Raw genomic sequence first — 21933 nt, 5'->3', positions numbered from 1 at the left:
GGTGGCCCCTAACACCTGCTAACATCTAATGTTTTTGTGGCGGTAATTTGTGCAGAAGACCTTCAGACGTACAAAGGGATATTCTACATCTTATCTATATATTAAATCATATAAACTCTTGTTGCTTTTACATAAGTGAGATATAAAATATGTTGCAGTTGTAATATTTCCATCTTCCTGCAGAAATTTAACTCCAAAATTGAATTAGTTGAGATCTCCAAATTTCCTTCAAAATTAAGACAAACGCCCACAATCCAAGTAACATATCGATTTACGGTGATGATCAGCAGCAACTGTGTCTTATTCTGAAAATATCCTGACAGTTAGATGCTTACTATCAGCTATTTGATCTCCAACCATAATAGAGTCACTCTACTCTGCCTTATACAGCTTGTTGGAGCTAAGTTCAGGTGAAGGTGCGTGGCTGATGAATTAAGGGAAGAAACTAAACTTGCACCTGTGAAACAGTGAATTTTCAGCTTGTAAAACAGCAAAACTTTAGTCTCAGTGGAATAACTCCTGAGAACAAATTATTCGATTTTGAATCTTTTTAATAATTGTTTTAAATATAGGAGGGAACCGGAGCACCTGGAGAAAAGCACAACAAGACTTAAGTCTGAGTGGAATAAATACTGAGAGCAAATAATTCCATTTTATACATTTTATTCATTTTTATAAATGTGGGGATAACAGGAGCACCTGGAGAAAACATATTTAAATTTAAAGAGTGAAGCTATCGGAATAACATCATCCACCTTTTATCTCCGGAAGAAGGAAGAAAGCTGCTCTGAAAGGAGAAGGCGCCAGGCTTTTGCACAGGCGTCTTTTTGGGAGGAGCTAATTGATATCTCAAGTTCTGGTTCTCTTAAAAGAGAAACCAATAGCATCTCTGGACAAGGCCACTTCTTACACAACTCCTTGAAAATGACCTCGTCAAGAGGATTGTGTTGGGGTTGAAAGTTGAGTCAATGTCTTTGACCTCGCCCATATTCTCTCCAGCAGATGATGACTTGTGTCCTGTTATGTGTCGACATCAGTCCGAGGTGCACTTTGCCTTCTTATAGATTTGTGTGATGAGCTGGTCCAAGAGAACACTGACATACATTTTATATCTGTCTGCTGCCAGCATCTCTGCAATCTTCTCCCTGGAGTTCCTGTCTGATGATGCTGAGTTCTCCTTTTCTTTGCTGACCTCTGATGATGTTGTCTGCTTGATCTTTTCTCCTCAATGCTGCTGACCACTGCTGGTGTTGACTGCTTGAACCACTTTTCTTCCCTCCGCTGCTGACCTCTGATGATGTTGACTGCTTCGAGTCTTTTCTTCCCTCCGCTGCTGACCTCTGATGATGTTGACTGCTTCGATCTTTTCTCCTCAATGCTGTTGAACACTGCAGTGTTGACTTCTTAGGTCTTTTATTCCCTCCACTGCTGACCTCTGACTGTGTTGACTGCTTAGGTCTTTTCTTCCCTCCGCTGCTGACCTCTGATGATGTTATTAGCCGATCTTTTCTCCTCAATGCTGTTGAACACTGCTGGTGTTGACTTCTTGAGTCTTTATTCCCTCCTGCTGACCTCTGATGATGTTGACTGCTTGATGTTTTCTCCTCAATGCTGCTGACCTCTGATGATGATGACTGCTTGTTGGTTTCCAGTGGTCGATGGCCATGAAAGCCTCTGACACCCTTTTTGTGTGGCCGATTAACTTGGTTGTTCAGCCACCAGCTTATCAGGACAGAAAACAAAAACACCCTAGTCTGAATGTCTGCATATATGCCCCTGTGTGCCTTAGGAACAGCCACCTTTTCACTGGACCTGAACTAATGTCACAATTCCTTCCAGGTGCGATGTGCGCATAGATGAGATCTGAAAGCTGTTTGTGAATGCAAGAACCTTTTCAGATGGAGTCTTTCAGCGTTTGGAATGCAGAACTTTCATTTCCACCACTCCCGGCTTCTCCTTCTCCAGAAGCACAGCGTCAATACTAGCCATCAATGACTGTATACGTCAGCCTCCTATTGACTTTGGTCTCCTCCTTGAACTTTTGACCCTGTCCAGTATTTGAAGCGTCCCTGCTGTGTAAAGTCTTTATGAAAGACCGACAAGTCGTCCTCATTCCTTTACTGATTGAGAGGTTTGGCTGTGGAGATTCCTTTCCATTTTGCTTTCCTTATTGATTGACTCAATAATTTCATCTAAACCATATCAATCTCTGGAGAAAGCGATGAATTGAGAAAGAATGTCATTGAACTCATTAAAGAAGTCTGTGATGTCAGTCAAACTATTGTTGATTGTTTCCTGGACAAGCATCTTCCCACTATCCATACTGCTTGTTGTTGAACCTCCTCTGAGAACTACCTGACTTGGAGCTGACTCCTGAAGAGTGGGAGCTTGAAGAGGTCCTACACATCGAATGGGATCATCTGAAGCGTCCTGTTCCTCTGAGGAAATGGCCCGACTTCGCCTGTGCGATTGACACTCGAGCAAGAGTTCGATTTTTGCATCTGCCTTTAACGTCTCGCAGGCATAACAGATCATCTTCTGGACTTTAGCGGGGTTAATGAGGCGGGTTGGTATAGGCTTCTCAGAGCTCACACAGGTGGAGCTTGCAGACAGGTGGAGTTGACAGTCTTCGTCACCTCCTCTACAACCAAGTCTGTGAGCTTATCCAAACTCTTGAACTTTGTTGTGCCTGGTGAAAGACTGTCGTTGAGAGTGTCGCCCAGAATGGACGAACTTCTTCTCAGACAAGGTGCATGGGGACATCGCTTTGCAATGGCATTTGAAACAGTGAGTCATTAACTTCAGCAGAAGATCTGCCAACATAAATGTTGTAGCTTCATCCGGTTGCACTTGACTTCAGCTCCCACTGCTCTGCAGTGATCTTTGTAAAAAGGACTGAAGTACGGGCGGACAGTCTCTACCTTTATATCCATTTGTTTCACTCTCGAGTGATCTCCATTCTCCCGACTGTTGTTTGTTTCAATGTGTGTTACAATTGTTATTTCGCTGTCAGATGTGTTTTCCAAATTCTCATGAAAAATCTCTTATCTTCTTTGTTCTACCAATTCGCTGGTTAAGTACAGACTGATTCTTCACTTCTTATTTTCTGAGATAAAGAGCATCTTTAAAGAATAGAAAGGAATTGAAGCAAAAAGGAGTTTGAGGTGAAGCAAAGGGGTTAAAGGAATTAAGCAAGGAGGTTCAGAAATTCAGCAAAGGGGTTAAAGGACTATGATGTCACTAATAGATCAAAGGAAACCATAAACTGTTTTGCCTGCTGCCAGCCATGGCGGCGGTACCGCAGCATCCGGGCCCGCACCACCAGGCTCAGAGACGATTTCATCCCCCGAGCCATAAGACTTTTTAAACTCCTGCCAATCTGCAATAACTCCACTAAACCAGCAACGTAGCATATTTGCACTATTGCACATAATTGCACTATTGTTTTTTTCTTAAGGTGTATATATACATTTAGATATATATATTTTATTTATTTTCTTAAAATTTTGATATTCTATTTTATATTATTTTATTAATATTTTTTTGCTTGTAATATTCGGAGCATTGCTATAAGAGAGCCTGTGACCCAAGCATTTCATTGCCAGCGACTGCTTAATGTAATTGTTGTGCATTTGACAATAAACTCTTGAATCTTGAATCTTGAATCCACTTGGATCGACCTTGTATTGCAGTACCTCTAGGAGCGGTGCACCAACTCAGTAGATAAACATTAATCAGTCCAAAATACTCTATTTTAATCTATGACAATACCATGACACAAAAGTTTTTACAGTTATCTTCTGGGATCACATGATCAAGTCCCTTTCCCAACATATTTTAAGGCCCTGCAACTTTGGAAATGTAAATAAATATAATCATAGAGTTTGATGCTCCTTACTTTTGTGCTCCATCTTGGAGTGAGAGATCTTCAATTCCAGTTGTACCTTGAAAATGTGTTTATTTGAAATACAGCAATGCCTAATTTAATAACCAATGCCTAGGTACACTGAGTGGAACTAATGCAGTCCCATACAAAATGCCATATATTACATAAAGATTGTACATTTCATGAAGGTAGGACATGTTTTAGGGCTGTTGGATTGTATTAGTTTAGCTTGGTGTACCTAATAAACTGCTTCACTTAGTTCATATGTCGATTACCCTTCATGTCCATTGTATAATACTTTGTGCATTGTCAGGGATTTGTTCTGCAGTTGAAAAACAAATGACTTAAGATAAATTGTGAATAAAATTCACATATTTTTCATTTGGAGAAGTGATGAATGTCACTGTCTGATCTGTGTCAGCACCAAAGTTGGGAAAGTGCCTTTCTGAAAAAGATCTAAAACTTATAAAATGTTATGTTTCCATGTAAATAAACGATGTATTTCATTGGCTCTTTTTGGCAAGATGTGCATCAGCGAAATAACCAGCGTCTGCCTGTGGAATTACAGGATTTAATCTGAATTTGTTTGTTCTCTAAAGCTAATGTCCAATTTTTCCTCTTCACATTTGCAGTATGTTGTCAACATCAGAGTTTAAGAGTTAACACTGCATCAAATGATAACATGAAGTCAGCAGAATCATGTTGAAAACTAAGAATGTTAAAAGTTAAATTTGTTTAGTTTGATATCTTTTATTTCAGACTGTCAATTTGTTGTATGGTCTACGGTTGTAAAATAATCAGATCATTTAAGTCAGATCAGTTTTCCTCGGAGTCATTTGTGTCATGAATGGATTCATATGAGACAACTAACTAACGATACGCTAGGGTCAGGCACATCCTCACTGGTTGTAAAATAAGTATCTCCTAGGTAGGTATACGTTGATACACAACCAGACTAATGCCTGCAGCAACACTAGAAACTAAGTGAACTGCTACCAATGCCTTGCCATCAAAACATCGAATGCAGTTTAAAGGACAACATTTATCCGCGAGAGGAACAGCGAAAGAGAGGGCCTCCTCCACTGGCCAGTAGTGGTCAGTTGGAGCAAGTCCGGGCAGAGATGCTGGTGGATGTGGGCCAGCGACTTACAGTCCCATCACATATTGTCATACCACCCCTAAGACCTGACTTGATAATCTGGTCTAATACTCACAGCGCATCGTCTACTTTTTAGAATTGACAGTACCCTAGGTGGATAATGTTGATGAAGCAAATGAGAGGAAAGGCTGGTATGCAGACCTTGCATTGAGGCACAGCAATGTGGCTGGGAAAGCAATAGCTTGCCCTGTGGAGGTTAGCTGCACCATTAGGTTGCACAAAGATCTGGAGATCCATCGACAAGCCTGCGCCGGACCATAAAAGAAACATCACACACTGCAGAACGCTGCAGCCAGTAGCTCTGGATCAGGAGGAAAGATCCCAACTGGGCCCCAATATGCTAGGGACATGCACCCAGGTCTGATCAGCCTGTGGTGGGCCTGCCTTAAAGGGTTGTCTTGTGATTAAAAGGCCTAAACACCTGATGGCTAAGGTACACAACTGAAGATATGTCCCTAACATCCGCTGGTGAGTCACTAACATCCGCTAACATCCAACTGGCAATAGGCATTAATTGCTTTCACGGAGTCGAACGATGCAAGGAATATTCTCCATCTTGTCCTATGTTCTAAAATGGTACAGAGTTTAGTTTAAAAAGGCTAAAGAGTAATGATGTCTGATCTACTGAGCAGCCACATGGCTTTCATAGTACTGCCATAATACCCAGCAGCCAGTCAGATTTACCTTTATCTCAGCGTACCTCAAGTTCGTACCTTATCATTGAATCAGAAGGTCAAAACCTTGATGGCGTAGATTGCACAACTGAAGTTATGTCCCTAACATCCAGCTGGTGGCCCCTAGCACCTGCTAACATCTAATGTTTTGATGAATTTGTGCAGAAGACCTTCAGGCGTACAAGGGATATTCTACATCTTATCCTATATATTAAATCATATAAACTCTTGTTGCTTTTACATAAGTGAGATATAAAAAATATGTTGCAGTTATAATATTTCCATCTTCCTGCAGAAATTTTAACTCCAAAATTGAATTAGTTGAGATCTCAAATTTCCTTCAAAATTAAGACAAACACAATCAAGTAACACTGTATCGATTTACGGTGATAGTCAGCAGCAACTGTGTCTTATTCTGAAAATATCTGACAGTTAGATGCTTACTATCGCTATTTAAATCACCAGCCATAATAGAGTCCTCTACTCTGCCTTATACAGCTTATTGGAGCTAAGTTCAGGTGAAGGTGCTGATGGCTGATGAATTAAAGGAAGAAACTAAACTTGCACCTGTGAAACAGTGAATTTTCAGCTTGTAAAACAGCAAAACTTTAGTCTCAGTGGAATAACTCCTGAGAACAAATTATTCGATTTTGAATCTTTTAATAATTGTTTAAATATGGGGAGGAACCGGAGCACCTGGAGAAAAGCCACAGCAAGACTTAAGTCTGAGGTGGAATAAATACTGAGAGCAAATAATTCCATTTTATACATTTATTCATTTTTATAAATGTGGGGATAACAGGAACACCTGGAGAAAACATATTTAAATTTGAAAGTGAAGCTATCGGAATAACATCATCCACCTTTTATCTCCGGAAGAAGGAAGAAGCCTGCTCTGAAGGAGAAAGGCAGCCAGCTTTTGCACAGCGTCTTTTCAAAGAGGAGCTAATTGATATCTCAAGTTCTGGATCTCTTAAAGAAGGAAACCAATAGCATCTCTGGACAAGGCCGCTTCTTACACAACTCCTTGAAAATGACCTCGTCAAAGTTGTGTTGGGGTTGAAAGTTGAGTCAATGTCTTCCCACGACCTCGGCCCATATTCTCTCCAGCAGATGATGACTTGTGTCTGTTATGTCGACATCAGTCAGGGTCACCTTTGCCTTCTTATGAATTTGTGTGATGAGCTGGGTCCAGAGAACACTGACATACATTTTATATCTGTCTGCTGCCAGCATCTCTGCAATCTTCTCCCTGGAGTTCCTGTCTGATGATGCTGAGTTCTCCTTTTCTTTGCTGACCTCTGATGATGTTGTCTGCTTCGATCTTTTCTCCTCAATGCTGCTGACCACTGCTGGTGTTGACTGCTTCGATCTTTTCTTCCCTCCGCTGCTGACCTCTGATGATGTTGACTGCTTAGGTCTTTTCTTCCCTCCGCTGCTGACCTCTGATGATGTTGACTGCTTCGATCTTTTCTCCTCAATGCTGTTGAACACTGCTGGTGTTGACTTCTTCGGTCTTTTATTCCCTCCACTGCTGACCTCTGATAATGTTGACTGCTTAGGTCTTTTCTTCCCTCCGCTGCTGACCTCTGATGATGTTGACTGCTTCGATCTTTTCTCCTCAATGCTGTTGAACACTGCTGGTGTTGACTTCTTCGGTCTTTTATTCCCTCCACTGCTGACCTCTGATGATGTTGACTGCTTCGATGTTTTCTCCTCAATGCTGCTGACCTCTGATGATGATGACTGCTTGTTGGTTTCCAGTGAGTCGATGGCCATGAAAGCCTCTGACACCCTTTTTGTGTGGCAGTTAACTTGGTTGTTCAGCCACCAGCTTATCAAGGACAGAAAACAAAACACCCTGGTCTGAATGTCTGCATATATGCCCTGTGTGCCTTAGGAACAGCCACCTTTTCACTGGACCTGAACTAATGTCTGAATTCCTTCCAGGTGCGATGTGCGCATAGATGAGATCTGAAAGCTGTTTTGTGAATACAGAACCTTTTCAGATGAGTCTTTCAGCGTTGGAATGCCAGAACTTTCATTTCCACCTCCCGGCTTCTCCTTCTCCAGAAGCACAGCGTCAATACTAGCCATCAGCTGTATCGTCAGCCTCCCTATGACTTTGGTCTCACTCCTTGAACTTTTCGCGACCCCTGTCAGTATTTGAAGCGTCCTGCTGTGGCAAAGTCTTTATGAAAAGACTATTGATCGTCCTCATTCCTTCTACTGATTGAGAGGGTTTGTTGTGGAATTCTTTCATTTATTTTTATATTACAGGTGACTCAACATTTAATCAGTATATCAATCCTCACAGAATGACTGGGTGAAGGCGCATTGAACTCATTAGAAGTCTGTGATGTCAGTCAAACTATTTGTTGATTGTTTCCTGGACCATCTTCCCACTGTCCATACTGCTTGTTGTTGAACCTCCCTCTGAGGAACTACCTGACTTGGAGCTGACTCCTGAAGGTGGGAGCTTGAAGGAGTCCTACACATCGAATGGGATCATCTGAAGCGTCCTGTTCCTCTGAGGAAATGGCTTGACCGCCTGTGCGATTGACACTCGAGCAAGAGTTCGATTTTTGCATCTGCCTTTAACGTCGCAGGCATAACAGATCATCTTCTGGACTTTAGCGGGGTTAATGAGGCGGGTTGGTATAGGCTTCTCAGAGCTCACACAGGTGGAGCTTGCAGACAAGGTGAGTTGACAGTCTTCGTCACCTCCTCTACAACCAAGTCTGTGGGCTTATCCAAACTCTTAGACTTTGTTGTGCCTGGTGAAAGACTGTCGTTGAGAGTGTAAGCCCAGAATGGACCGAACTTCTTCCTCAGACAAGGGTGCATGGGGACATCGCTTTGCAATGGCATTTGAAACGGTCGTCATTAACTTCAGCAGAAGATCTGCCAACATAAATGTTGTGGCTTCATCGGTTTGCATAAACTTCAAGCAGCTCCCACTGCTCTGCAGTGATCTTTGTAAAGGACTCGAAGTGCGGCGGACAGTCTCCTACCTTTATATCATTTGTTTCCTCTCCGAGAGGTGATCTCCATTGCGACTGTTGTTTGTTTCAATGTGTTACAATTGTTATTTTCGCTGTTCAGATGTGTTTTCCAAATTCTGTAAAAATCTCTTATCTTCTTTGTTCTACCAATTCGCTGGTTAGTGCAGACTGATTCTTCACTTCTTATTTTTCTGAGATAAGAGCATCTTTAAAGAATGAAAATTGAAGTAAAGGAGTTTAAGGAATTGAAGCAAAGGGGTTAAAGGAATTGAAGCAAAGGAGGTTCAAGAAATTCAAACAAAGGGTTAAAGGACTATGAAATTAATACTAATAGATCAAAGGAAACCATAAACTGTTTTGCCTGCTGCCGTATGACCGACGGTACCACAGCATCCGGGCCCGCACCACCAGGCTCAGAGACAGTTTCATCCCCCAGGCCACTTAAGACTTTTAAACTCCTCAATCTACAATAACTCATAAACCAACTGTATCAACATATTTGCACTATTGCACATAATTGCACTATTGTTTTTCCCAAGGTGTATATATACATTTAGATATATATATTTTATTTTCTGTTAAAATTTTTTTGATATTGTATTTTATATTATTACCGTATTTTTGCTTGTAATATTCGAACGTGCTATAAGACAACTGATTTAACATTTCATTGCTAGCAGCTGTAATGTAATTGTTATTACATTTGACAATAAACTCTTGAACCTTGAATCTTGAATCCATTTGGGATCGACCTTGTATTGCAGTACCTCTAGGAATGGTGCACCAACTCCGTAGATGGCGGTAATCAGTCCAAAATACTCTGATTAAATCAACTGATTGAAAATACACTGTTAATCTTATGGCAATACCATGACACAAAAGTTTTTTTACAAATTTATCTTCTGGGATCACATGATCAAAGTCCCTTTTAACATATTTAAGGCCTACCCAACTTTGGAAATGTAAATAAATATAATCATAGAGTTTTGATGCTCCCTTAATTTTGTGCTCCATCTTAGGTGAGAGATCTTCAATTCCAGTTGTACCTTGAAAATGTGTTTATTTGAAATACAGCAATGCCTAATTTAATAACCAATGCCTAGGTACACTGAGTGGAACTAATGCAGTCCCATACAAAGTTGGGAAAGTGCCTTTCTGAAAAAGATCTAAAACTTATAAAATGTTATGTTTCCATGTAAATAAACGATGTATTTCATTGGCTCTTTTTGTGAATGTACATCAACGAAATAACCAGCGTCTGCCTGTGGAATTACAGGATTTAATCTGAATTTGTTTGTTCTCTAAAGCTAATGTCCAATTTTCCTCTTCACATTTTGCAGTATGTTGTCCAACATCAGAGTTTAAAGGTTAACACTGCATCAAATGATAACATGAGAATCAGCTTAGAATCATGTTGAAAACTAAAGAATGTTAAAGTTAAATTTGTTCGGATTTGATATCTTTTATTTCAGACTGTCAATTGTTGTATAAGTCTACGGTTGTAAAATAATCCAGATCATTTAAGTCAGATCAGTTTTCACTCAAGGTCATTTTATTGTCATGAATGGATTCATATAGAGACAACTACACTTAACATTATTACGCTAGGGTCAGGCACATCCTCACTGGTTGCTAAAATAAGTATCTCACAAGGTAGGTATACGTTGATACAACCAGATATTACCTTACCTTGCTGCTAAACCCAAACCGAACTGCTACCAATGCCTTGCCATCCAAAACATCGAATGCAACTTTAAGGGACCTTATTTATCATGAGAACAGGGAAAGAGAGGGCCTCCTCCACTGGCCAGTAGTGGTCAGTTGGAGCAAGTCCGAGACTGGAGATGCTGGTGGATGTGACCAGCGACTTACAGTCCCATCATGTGTCACTACCACCTAAGACCTGACCCTGATAGTAGTTATAATACCCATGCATCGTCTACTTTAGAATTGAGCGAGTACCCTAGGTGGATAATGTTGATGAAGCAAATGAGAGAAAAGGCTGTGGTATGCAGACCCATTTGAGCACAACAATGTAACAGGAAAGCAATAAGCTTGCCCTGTAGGTTGGCTGCACCATTAGGTTGCACAAAGATCTGGAGATCCATCGACAAGCCCTGCGCCCGGACCATAAAGAAACATCACACACTGCAGACGCTGCAGCCAATGGCTCTGGATCGGAGGAAAGATCCCAACTGGGCCCCAATATGCTAGGGACATGCACCCAGGTCTGATCAGCCTGTGGTGGGCCTGCAAAGAGGTTGTCTTATTGCTGATTAAAAAGGCCTAAACACCTGATGGCCTTCAAATTACCTAACTGAAGATGTCCCTAACATCCGCTGTTTGGTCTTTAACATCCGCTAACATCAGCTGGCAATAGGCATTAATTGCTGCGGTCGAACGTACAAGGAATATTCTCCATCACATACCTGTTCTACGTGGTTGATTTAGTTAAAAAAAGGCTAAAGAGGTAATGATGTCTGATCTACTGAGCACATGGCTTTCATAGTACTGCCATAATACCCAGCAGCCAGTCAGATTTACCTTTATCCTCAGCGTACCCTCAAGTTCGCCTGTTATCATTGATCAGAAGGTCAAAACACTTGATGGCTAAGGTGCGCAACTGAAGTTAGCCTAACATCCGCTGGTGGCCCCTAGCACCCTGCTAACATCTAATCTTTTTTTGTGGTAATTTGTGCAGAAGACCTTCCAGACGTACAAGGGATATTCTACATCTTATCCTATATATTCAATCATATAAACTCTTGTTGCTTTTACATAAGTGAGATATAAAAATATGTTGCAGTTGTAATATTTCCATCTTCCTGCAAATTTAACTCCAAAATTGAATTAGTTGAGATCTCAAATTTCCTTCAAAATTAAAGACAAACTGGTAAAGTAACACTGTATCGATTTCACGGTGATAGTCAGCAGCAACTGTGTCTTATTCTGAAAATATCTGACAGTTAGATGCTTACTATCGCTATTTGATCACCAGCCATAATGAGGTCACTCTACTCTGCCTTATACAGCTTGTTGGAGCTAAGTTCAGGTGAAGGTGCTGATGGCTGATGAATTAAAGGAAGAAACTAAACTTGCACCTGGCAAACAGTGAATTTTCAGCTTGTAAAACAGCAAAACTTTAGTCTCAGTGGAATAACTCCTGAGAACAAATTATTCGATTTTGAATCTTTTAATAATTGTTTTAAATATGGGAGGAACAGACACCTGGAGAAAAGCACAACAAGACTTAAAATCTGATGGAATAAATACTGAGAGCAAATAATTCCATTTTATACATTTTATTCATTTTTATAAGTAGGGATAACAGGAGCACCTGGAGAAAGCTTATATTTAAATTTGAAAGTGACTATCGAATAACATCATCACATACCCATCTCGGAAGAAAGGAAGAAAGCCTGCTCTGAAGAGGAGAAAGACGCCAGGCTTTTTGCACAGCGTCTTTTCAAAGAGGAGCTAATTGATATCTCAAGTTCTGGATCTCTTAAAAAGAAGGAAACCAATAGCATCTCTGGACAAGGCCACTTCTTACACAACTCCTTGAAAATGACCTCGTCAGAGGTTGTGTTGGGGTTAGTTGAGTCAATGTCTTTGACCTCGGCCCATATTCTCTCAGCAGATGATGACTTGTGTCTGTGTGAGCCTTCAGTCCGGGTCACCTTTGCCTTCTTATAGATTTGTGTGATGAGCTGGTCCAGAGGCACTGACATACATTTTTATATCTGTCTGCTGCCAGCATCTCTGCAATCACTTCTCCTGGAGTTCCTGTCTGATGATGCTGATTCTCCTTTTCTTTGCTGACCTCTGATAATGTTGTCTGCTTCGATCTTTTCTCCTCAATGCTGCTGACCACTGCTGGTGTTGACTGCTTGATCTTTTCTTTCGCTGCTGACCTCTGATAATGTTGACTGCTTGGGTCTTTTCTTCCCTCGCTGCTGACCTCTGATGATGATGACTGCTTGATCTTTTCTCCTCAATGCTGTTGAACACTGCTGGTGTTGACTTCTTTGGTCTTTTATTCCCTCCCACTGCTGACCTCTGATGATGTTGACTGCTTCGATGTTTTCTCCTCAATCACTGCTGACCTCTGATGATGACCTTGTTGGTTTCCAGTGAGTCGATGGCCACAAAAGCCTCTGACACCCTTTTTGTGTGGCAGTTAACTTGGTTGTTCAGCCACCAGCTTATCAGGACAGAAAACAAAACACCCTGGTCTGAATGTCTGCATATATGCCCCTGTGTGCCTTAAGACAGCCACCTTTTTCACTGGACCTGAACTAATGTCTGAATTCCTTCCAGGTGTGATGTGCGCATAGATGAGATCTGAAAGCTGTTTTGTGAATACAAGAACCTTTTCAGATGGAGTCTTTCAGCGTTTGGAATGCAGAACTTTCATTTCCACCTCCCGGCTTCTCCTTCTCCAGAAGCAGCGTGTCAATACCCCAGCCATCAATGACTGTATCGTCAGCCTCCTATTGACTTTGGTCTCCTCCTTGAACTTTTGCGACCCCTGTCCCAGTATTTAGGCGTCCTGCTGTGGCAAAGTCTTTATGAAAAGACTATTGATCGTCCTCATTCCTTTACTGATTGAGAGGTTTGGCTGTGGAGATTCCTTTCCTTTTGCTTTCCTTATTGATTGACTCAGCATTTCATCTAAAGCCATATCAATCTCCTGAGGAAAGCGATGAATTGAAGGCTGTCATTGAACTCATTAAAGAAGTCTGTGATGTCAGTCAAACTATTGTTGATTGTTTCCTGGACAAGCATCTTCCCACTGTCCATACTGCTTGTTGTTGAACCTCCCTCTGAGGAACTACCTGACTTCGGAGCTGACTCCTGAAGAGTGGGAGCTTGAAGGGTCCTACACATCCCGAATGGGATCATCTGAAGCGTCCTGTTCCTCAGGGAAATGGCCCACGACTTCGCCTGTGATTGACACTCGAGCAAGAGTTCGATTTTTGCATCTGCCTTTAACGTCTCGCAGGCATAACAGATCATCTTCTGGACTTTAGTGGGGTTAATGAGGCGGGCAGGTATAGGCTTCTCCAGGCTCACCTGAAATTGGAGCTTGCAGACAAGGTGGAGTTGACAGTCTTCGTCACCTCCCCTCTACAACCAAGTCTGTGAGCTTATCCAAACTCTTAGACTTTGTTGTGCTGGTGAACTGTCGTTGAGAGTGTCGCTCCAGATGGACCGAACTTCTTCTCAGACAAGGTGCATGGGGACATCCTTTGCAATGGCATTTGAAACGGTGGATATTAACTTCAGCAGAAGATCTGCCCAACATAAATCGCCCAGCTTCATCCGGTTTGCATGACTTCAACAGCTCCCACTGCTCTGCAGTGATCTTTGTAAGGACTCGAGTGCGGGCGGACAGTCTCTACCTTTATATCCATTTGTTTCACTCTCCGAGTGATCTCCATTGCGACTGTTGTTTGTTTCAATGTAATGTTCTGAATTGTTATTTTCGCTGTTCAAGATGTGTTTTCCAAATTCTCATGAAAAATCTCTTATCTTGTGTTCTACCAATTCGCTGGTTAGTGCAGACTGATTCTTCACTTCTTATTTTCTGAGATAAGAGCATCTTTAAAGAATAGAAAGGGAATTGAAGCAAGGAGTTTAAAGGAATTGAAGCAAAGGGGTTAAAGGAATTGAAGCAGGAGGTTCAGAAATTCAAACAAAGGGGTTAAAGGACTATGATGTCACTAATAGATCAAAGGAAACCATAAACTGTTTGCCTGCTGCCCCGTGTAATACGACGGTACCGCAGCATCGGGCCCATACCACCAGGCTCAGGGAACAGTTTCATCCCCCAGGCCATAAGACTTTTAAACTCCTCAATCTGCAATACTCACTAAACCAGCAACTTAGCATATTTGCACTGTATAATTGCACTATTGTTTTTTTTTCTTAAGGTGTATACTGCCATTTAGATATATATATTTTATTTTCTATTTAAAATTTTGATATTCTATTTTATATTATTTTATTCAATATTTTTGCTTGTAAATATTCGGAGCATTGCTATAAAGAGGCCTGTGACGGCATTTCATTGCCAGCTGACTGCTTAATGTAATTGTTGAGCATTTGACAATAAACTCTTGAATCTTGAATCACTTGGATGGGCCTTGTATTGCAGTACCTCTAGGAGCAGTTGCACCAACTCAGTAGATGGCGGTAATCAGTCCAAAATACTCTGTTTAATCTATGACAATACCATGACACAAATAAGTTTTTACAGTTATCTTCTGGGATCACATGATCAAGTCCCTTTCCCAACATATTTTAAGGCCCTGCAACTTTGGAAATGTAAATAAATATAATCATAGAGTTTGATGCTCCCTTATTTTGTGTCCATCGTAGGTGAGAGATCTTCAATTCCAGTTGTACCTTGAAAATGTGTTTATTTGAAATACAGCAATGCCTAATTTAATAACCAATGCCTAGGTACACTGAGTGGAACTAATGCAGTCCCATACAAAATGCCATATATTATATAAATATTGTACATTTCATGAAGGTAGGACATGTTTTAGGGCTGTTGGTGTTGATTGTATTAGTTTTAGCTTGGTGTACCTAATAAACTGCTTCACTTAGTTCCTTATGCAATACGTTACCCTTCATGTCCATTGTATAATACTTTGTGCATTGTCAGGAATCTGTTCTGCATTTGAAAAACAAATGACATAACCCTTGTGTTGTCCCAGGGTCAACCTGACCCTGTGTGTGTGTGTGTGTCGTGTGCGTGTAACCGCCCCCAAACCCTGACCGGGGTTGTCCTCCTCGGGTCGTCGAGACCCACGGACTGCTCATTCTCGATTCTCCTCGGGTCATCGAGACCCACGGAGAGGCCAGGTCGGTTAGCAACAGTATATGTCAACCCTAACCCCCCCATAAAACAAAACAAAAAAGAAAGACCCAAATCCTAATCCTCCTACTCCTCATCCTTGGGTCATCGAGACCACCCAGGAGAAACCAGGCTCGCTTATAACACTATGTAACCCCTAACCTCCCCATAAAACAAAACAAAATAAAGACCCAAATCTAAGAAATCCTCCACCTCCCTCTCATCCTCTGAGTAATTGAGACCCCGCGGATTCACTCATTCTCTATTATCCTCGGAGTCGCTCAGACCCCGCCCGAAGAGCTGCTGATCTTAGCGGCGTGTACAGGTCGGGGCGAGGCCGCCCGCCAGCCTGTGGGACGCCGGGCGGCGGCGATATTCCGGCGCCCGCGATGCCCTAAAACTCTTCCACATGTACTCCAGACTGCTGCGCTTCGATGACCGCGAGACGAGGCGCGCGAGACTCGCCGAGGACAAATTGGCGGCCGTGAGAGAGGTCTGGGATGCGTGGGTGGCTCGGCTGCCGCACCTCTACAACCCGGGGCCCAAAGTGACCGTGGACGAGCAACTGGTTCTGTTCAGAGGTTATTCTTTTTATTTTTATTTTATTATTTTTATTCTTTTCTTTATTTTTATTTGTATGTTGTACGTTATCATGTTATGTATCTGGCTAGCGGCTGCTAGTCCTCGTCCTCGTCCTCCTCTTCCCCCTTGTGGTCTATTATCAACTGCAAACTCTTGTGGTTAGGTCATTCATTGGATAGCTAGCCCAACAACAAAGAGCCCAGGTCGGGACTTTACGACGTTCGATATCCTGAACGTTTCCGAAGCCATTGGACCACGCGTCAAGCTTCGGCATGGTGTCGTCCCCTTCTTCTTCTTCTTCTTCTTCTTCTTCTTCTTCTTCTCCTCCTGTCATTCGTATCTAATCCTCTCTTCTTCTACCCCCCCCACACACACACACACACACACCAGGCCGGTGTCCTTTCAGACAGTACATGCCCAGCAAGCCGGCCAGATACGGGATCAAGTCGTGGGTGGCCTGCGACGCCAGATCCAGCTACGCTTGGAAGATGCAAATCTACACCGGAAAGCCCAGCGGAGGGCGCCCGGAGAGGAACCAGGGGATGCGGGTCATGCTCGATGTCACGGAGGGACTGCGCGGTGTCAACGTCACGTGCGACAATTACTTCACCTGTCACGGTGTGTGGGGCAGTTGGACCCAGACGCAGAGTTTAAACTTAAAGAGTGTAATTTTAATACAAAAACGAGTCTTTAACGGACAAAACAACTGGGAGCACAAAGGGAGAAAACACAGGAAGCTTACACGGGGGATGCAGAGGTGCAGAGGCTCAGGAGACACTAGATACGAACAACACCGGAGATCAGGACAGGATACCAGGACAGGAGATCACAGACGACAGACCAGAGAACACAACCGACATACGACAATAGACAACGATCCGACCAGGACAAAGGGAAGAACCGAGGCTTAAATACAGACACACAGGGAAGGCAGGGGCAATTCGACACAGGTGTAACACATGAGGACTGGTGCAGACAATCACAGACAGGAAGTAAAACTAGATATGAGACACAAGAACCCAGACTACAAAATAAAACATGTGTGAAAACATGAAACACAGGGATGTACTAATAAACAGAAAACACTTTGGAAACGGAGGAAACTAAACATTGACAAGTACAAAACCCTGACACGCCTCCTACGAACTCGTAGCTACTGGAGAGGATGATCACAGTGGTCGGCACGGTTCGAAAGAACAAGCCCGAGCTCCCCCCGGGGCTGCTCGCGGTCAAGGGAAGAGAGGTGTTCTCCTCCAGGTTCGCCTTCACGCCCGCCGCCACTCTGGTGTCCTACGTCCCAAAGAAAAACAGGAACGTGGTGCTCCTGAGCACGCGGCACGCCGAGGCCGACGTCAGCGACCGCGAGGACAGGAAACCGGTCATCGTCCTGGACTACAACCGCAACAAAGGAGGCGTGGACAACCTGGACAAGGTGATCGGAACGTACAGCTGCAGGAGGATGACTGCGCGCTGGCCCCTGGTCGTCTTCCACAACATTCTCGACGTCTCTTCGTACAACGCCTTTGTGATATGGAGAGAGGTCAACCCCGACTGGATGCGGGGCAAGCGGAACAAGCGGAGGGTGTTCCTAGAGCAGCTGGGAAAGGCTCTCGTGACCGTTCATCGTGCGAAGGGAGCGCGTCCCCCGCACGGACGTGCCCGCCTTGGTTGTGAAGGCTGTGGAAGTCGCCGCCGCAGCGCAGAGAGCTCTTCCCTAGCGCCCGGCCTCCTGTCCCGCCGCCGCCGCAGCAGCAGCAGCAGCAGCACGGGGCGAGTAAGAAAGAGGTGCGATATGCCCCGAAAAAGGACTGTAAAACTCCACCGGTGGTAACAAATACATATCAGCTGTTCACTGCTTTGCCCTACCTGTCGTGCTAATATGTGGTGGGCAGAGGAGGAAGCAGGTTGGGGGGGTTAGGGCGGTCCACAGTGCACGCAGGAGGAGGACAGGTGGGGACAGCGCAACAAGGGTTAGTTAAATCAGTACCCAAACGCTCACAGCCAACAGCCGGGGGAAGCAGGGACAACACAAGGGTTAACATTAAAAATCCCAACCATTTAAACCTGGACAGTCTCCACACTATAGTTCACGTGCACGTTCTGAAAGTGCCATCGTCTCCACAGTTACATAACAAATCAAGTTTGAGCATTTTGCGTTTTAAAAAGGGCCGGTCTCTTTCCCTAATAAATAACAAATAAAAAAGTCAATCACGACAGAATTGTTAAAACTACACAACATTCATTCATATATGAGTTGATTGTGTGGTTGTATCAGCAGAGCCCATCTGTTACTATTTAAATATCTTCATTGTCTTTTTCCTTTATTTTTCTTAGTTTTCTTATTAGTTTTTATCATTATTATCTTTTCAACGGAGTATTTGGGCCATATTGTAGAAAACAATCTGAGATGTTGATGGTAAGGTTTTAATATTACGAGATTCAAGTCGTATATTAAAAGCAGAACAGTCACAATAATATCTCAGATTTGTTTTCACTTTAATTGACGCTAATACTTCTCTGTGATATTCAACACGTTTAGCTTCATATTTTTTCACTGCATGATGAATGAATACATTTAAAGTTATAGGTGCAGATATGAATTACCTGCAACCAGGCTGGGCAGCAGCGGCACCTCTATGGGGCGTCCAGGCTTCATGTTTCCGGCAGCAGTTTCTTTCCTCTCGGTTCTTCTCTCGGTTCTTCTCCTGTCACTTGTTGCAAGTTTCCAGTTGATCCGGTGTTGAAGAGAAACTTGAGCTTCAGCTTGATCTTCTCCTGCAGATCAACTTGTCCTGTCGCAGTAAATGACTCAGTGGACAAGTCCGCTCTTATTACTTAAAACCTCCTGAACATTCTGTTGCCATGGCTTTCCGCGTGCACGTGTGTGCGTGAGCGACAGACAGAGATAACGTATAGTTATGTTGATGATAGTGTGGTTAGATATCTGTGTGTATAGATCAATTGTAAATCAATTGTTTCTGAAGTTTCACAACAATGTGTCTGTTACATTAAGGTTCAATCTCTATGCGCAGTTTTATACTTTATGTTTCAAATACAAGGACATTAACTTACTGGTCATTAATCACATGTCTCATCAGTGAAAAAACAGCCACATCCAAGTAAAATCTCAGTCACAGGAAATTGTAATCTGTCATGAAATACCATGTGAAACCACTACTAACCAGTACCCAGCAGGAATGTGGGTCATATAATGATATTTTAAATGACAGAGCAAAACAGACACAAATGGAAAGGAAAAGAGAAATTTATCAGAAATAATGCAGAGGTTTCAACATGTGTTGCATAAAGTTACTTATATTTCATCAGGAGTCTTTGGGGGACTTTTGGGACCTTTGTGGCTCAGTAGGTAGGCAGATGTCTACTAAGAAGGTTGGGGGTTTGATTCCCGGCTCTTCCTGTCTGTGTGCCGAAATGACCTTGGGTAAGACAGTGAACCCCAACTTGCTGCTGTGTGAGAAAGTGTGGCACATAGATGCAGTGTATGATATGTGTGTGAGTGGGTGAAGGTCACAACTGTTCTCTTAGGTGCTTTAAGTGGTCATCAAGACTAGAGAAGCTGCTCTATGAACACAGACCATTTATTCAGGATTCTCTACTTTTATCAAATGTCCCTATGTTAAACAGCTTCACCTGCTGGACAGTTCGAATCATTACACTTGATGTAAAATCTCAACCATGTTCAGATCAGTGAACCATGACTTATGTTCACTGTCAGAACTCTGCAGAGTTTAGTGCGACAGACATGACACTGCACATGTGATGCAGGCGTGTGGAATGACACATGAAGGAAACATGTATGTGAACAGTGTTCGGTATAAACAATGAGATATTGAACAAGACTGATATGAATATAACATGTTAAATGTATGAAGGGGCAAAGTTTCAGTCTAAAAGACATTTGGTTTGGATTGGTCAGTGTTGTTTTGTCAACAGTGTTTTAAACCAAATATTACATAAAAACTTTGTGTTTTAAACCTCTAATCAGTAACTATTCTGTATTTATCTTATTAGTCGTGCTGAAGGTTTATTATTAGTCTGCTGTTCATGTCGCACAGGGATCTGACTGTCAAAACAATGCACCAGCATTCCCAGGAGAGACTTGCTGTTGATGCACAGTGGGCAATCATATTGCTAATAGTAGCAAAAATGTAAAACAATATCCAGCCCTAACCCCTTTGAGTCCAAGTGAATGTTTGTACTAAATTTGAAGACATTTCTTCATGCTGATTTTAGTAGATCAGGGTCAAGACACACATAAACACAAGTTGTGAGACCACCGTGACTTTGAACTTTGACCTTTGGCTACCAAAATGCAACCCTAATCCTTTAGTCCAGGAGAATGTTTGTGATAAATGTGAAAGGATTCCCTCAAGGCGTTCTGGAGATATTGCGTTCACAAAGCAAAACATTTACTGCGACCTTGAACTAATTAGTTCATTTTTCCAAATAATGGTTTGTGGTTTTGTAAAAGAGGGAAGTTGATTTTTTATTATAGGCACATGGTGATTGCATATAACAGCAGGCCGGGTTCCTCCTCTCTAACAGCAGTAATATATCTCCATAGCAGTATTTGACAGTTGGGCACCAGATTTTTTTGTCAGGGCAACTTTACCTATTTACTACCATGAGCAAAAGTATTTAAAAAGCAGAACTAACACTGTGGTCAGTCCAAAGGGCTTGAGCTGTGAGGCTCAGCAGTGGGCTAGCATTGAACCTGTCTCCTGTTATGTTGCTATACGATATAAGGGATTGACAAGTCCCTCATTATCCCAAGATTTGCCCCAAGCATAACTATATATTTTAACTATATATGCTCTTAGTAATTCAGACTATTCAGATTTTTGAGGCCCTTCATTACCTTACTGTAGTCCTGCAGGATTCAATGTGTGAATGTGAAATACATAATATAAATACAGAATATCAGTGCTCTAACATAATTTCAAACTTCAGTTATGTCTTGTTGCATTACAGTAAGTAAGTACAGTATTTAAAAATAAAATGTGTTGCTACTTTCCTTTAGAGATGGCCACTTGTCACTCCCTTTCCTCCACTAAGAGCCAGTATTGTAATAAGTAACTAGTTATTGGTGCCTGATTCATACAATGAAATAAAACTGTGTCTAATTGACTTCAGTAATCTATCATCATACTTGACCTTAAATTTACCCAGAAACACTTTGTCAAAAAGCGAAAGACGTGTAAAGTCTATATGCTGTTTACACAGTCTATTTTTTATTCACGTACCAGTAACTTTATACATACATATACTGAAAAAAAGAATACATTGGATTTACCCAATTCAATGGTGGACATTGGTTGCACACAGACAATTTGCTTTAGTTTTAATTTACAAAATTGTGTTAAATCAATAAAAAATACTTATGTTTAATAAAAACTTATTTTGTGTTAATACTAAGTAATTAAAATTAAGTTTAATAAAGTAAATTAAACACTAGTTATTTTACTCCATTACAATTTGATTACCTTACTTCAACATAATTCAATCTCTTTTATTTCAATTCAATCCCTTGTATTTTAAAACTATTTAATCACTTCAGTCAACACTATTTACTCTAACTTAAATTTCAGTGAATGAATTATTGTCTAATACTTCTCAAATAACCAATATAATAATATAATTATATTTATAATCATGACATAACCCACTTATTTACTTCTTATCAAACAGAGACAGTTTTGTTTCAACATTTAATTTAATCAACATTGTGAATATTATCA

General features: G+C 41.8%; 1 protein-coding gene across 1 annotated transcript in view; it reads right to left on the bottom strand.

The window, feature by feature from the left end:
- LOC118119125 (growth hormone secretagogue receptor type 1-like) overlaps positions 1–18830 on the bottom strand; it is a 40273-nt gene extending 21443 nt beyond the window's left edge. The window contains exon 1 of the mRNA XM_047342383.1: positions 18779–18830. Within this exon, the coding sequence (XP_047198339.1) occupies positions 18779–18830 (52 nt within the window). The remainder of the gene's footprint in view (positions 1–18778) is intronic.
- Between the last annotated feature and the right edge of the window lie 3103 nt (positions 18831–21933).

The sequence above is a fragment of the Hippoglossus stenolepis genome, chromosome 12 (assembly GCF_022539355.2).
Source record: "Hippoglossus stenolepis isolate QCI-W04-F060 chromosome 12, HSTE1.2, whole genome shotgun sequence".
Taxonomy (NCBI): Eukaryota; Metazoa; Chordata; class Actinopteri; order Pleuronectiformes; family Pleuronectidae; genus Hippoglossus; species Hippoglossus stenolepis.
This window is presented reverse-complemented; position numbering and strand designations above follow the sequence as displayed.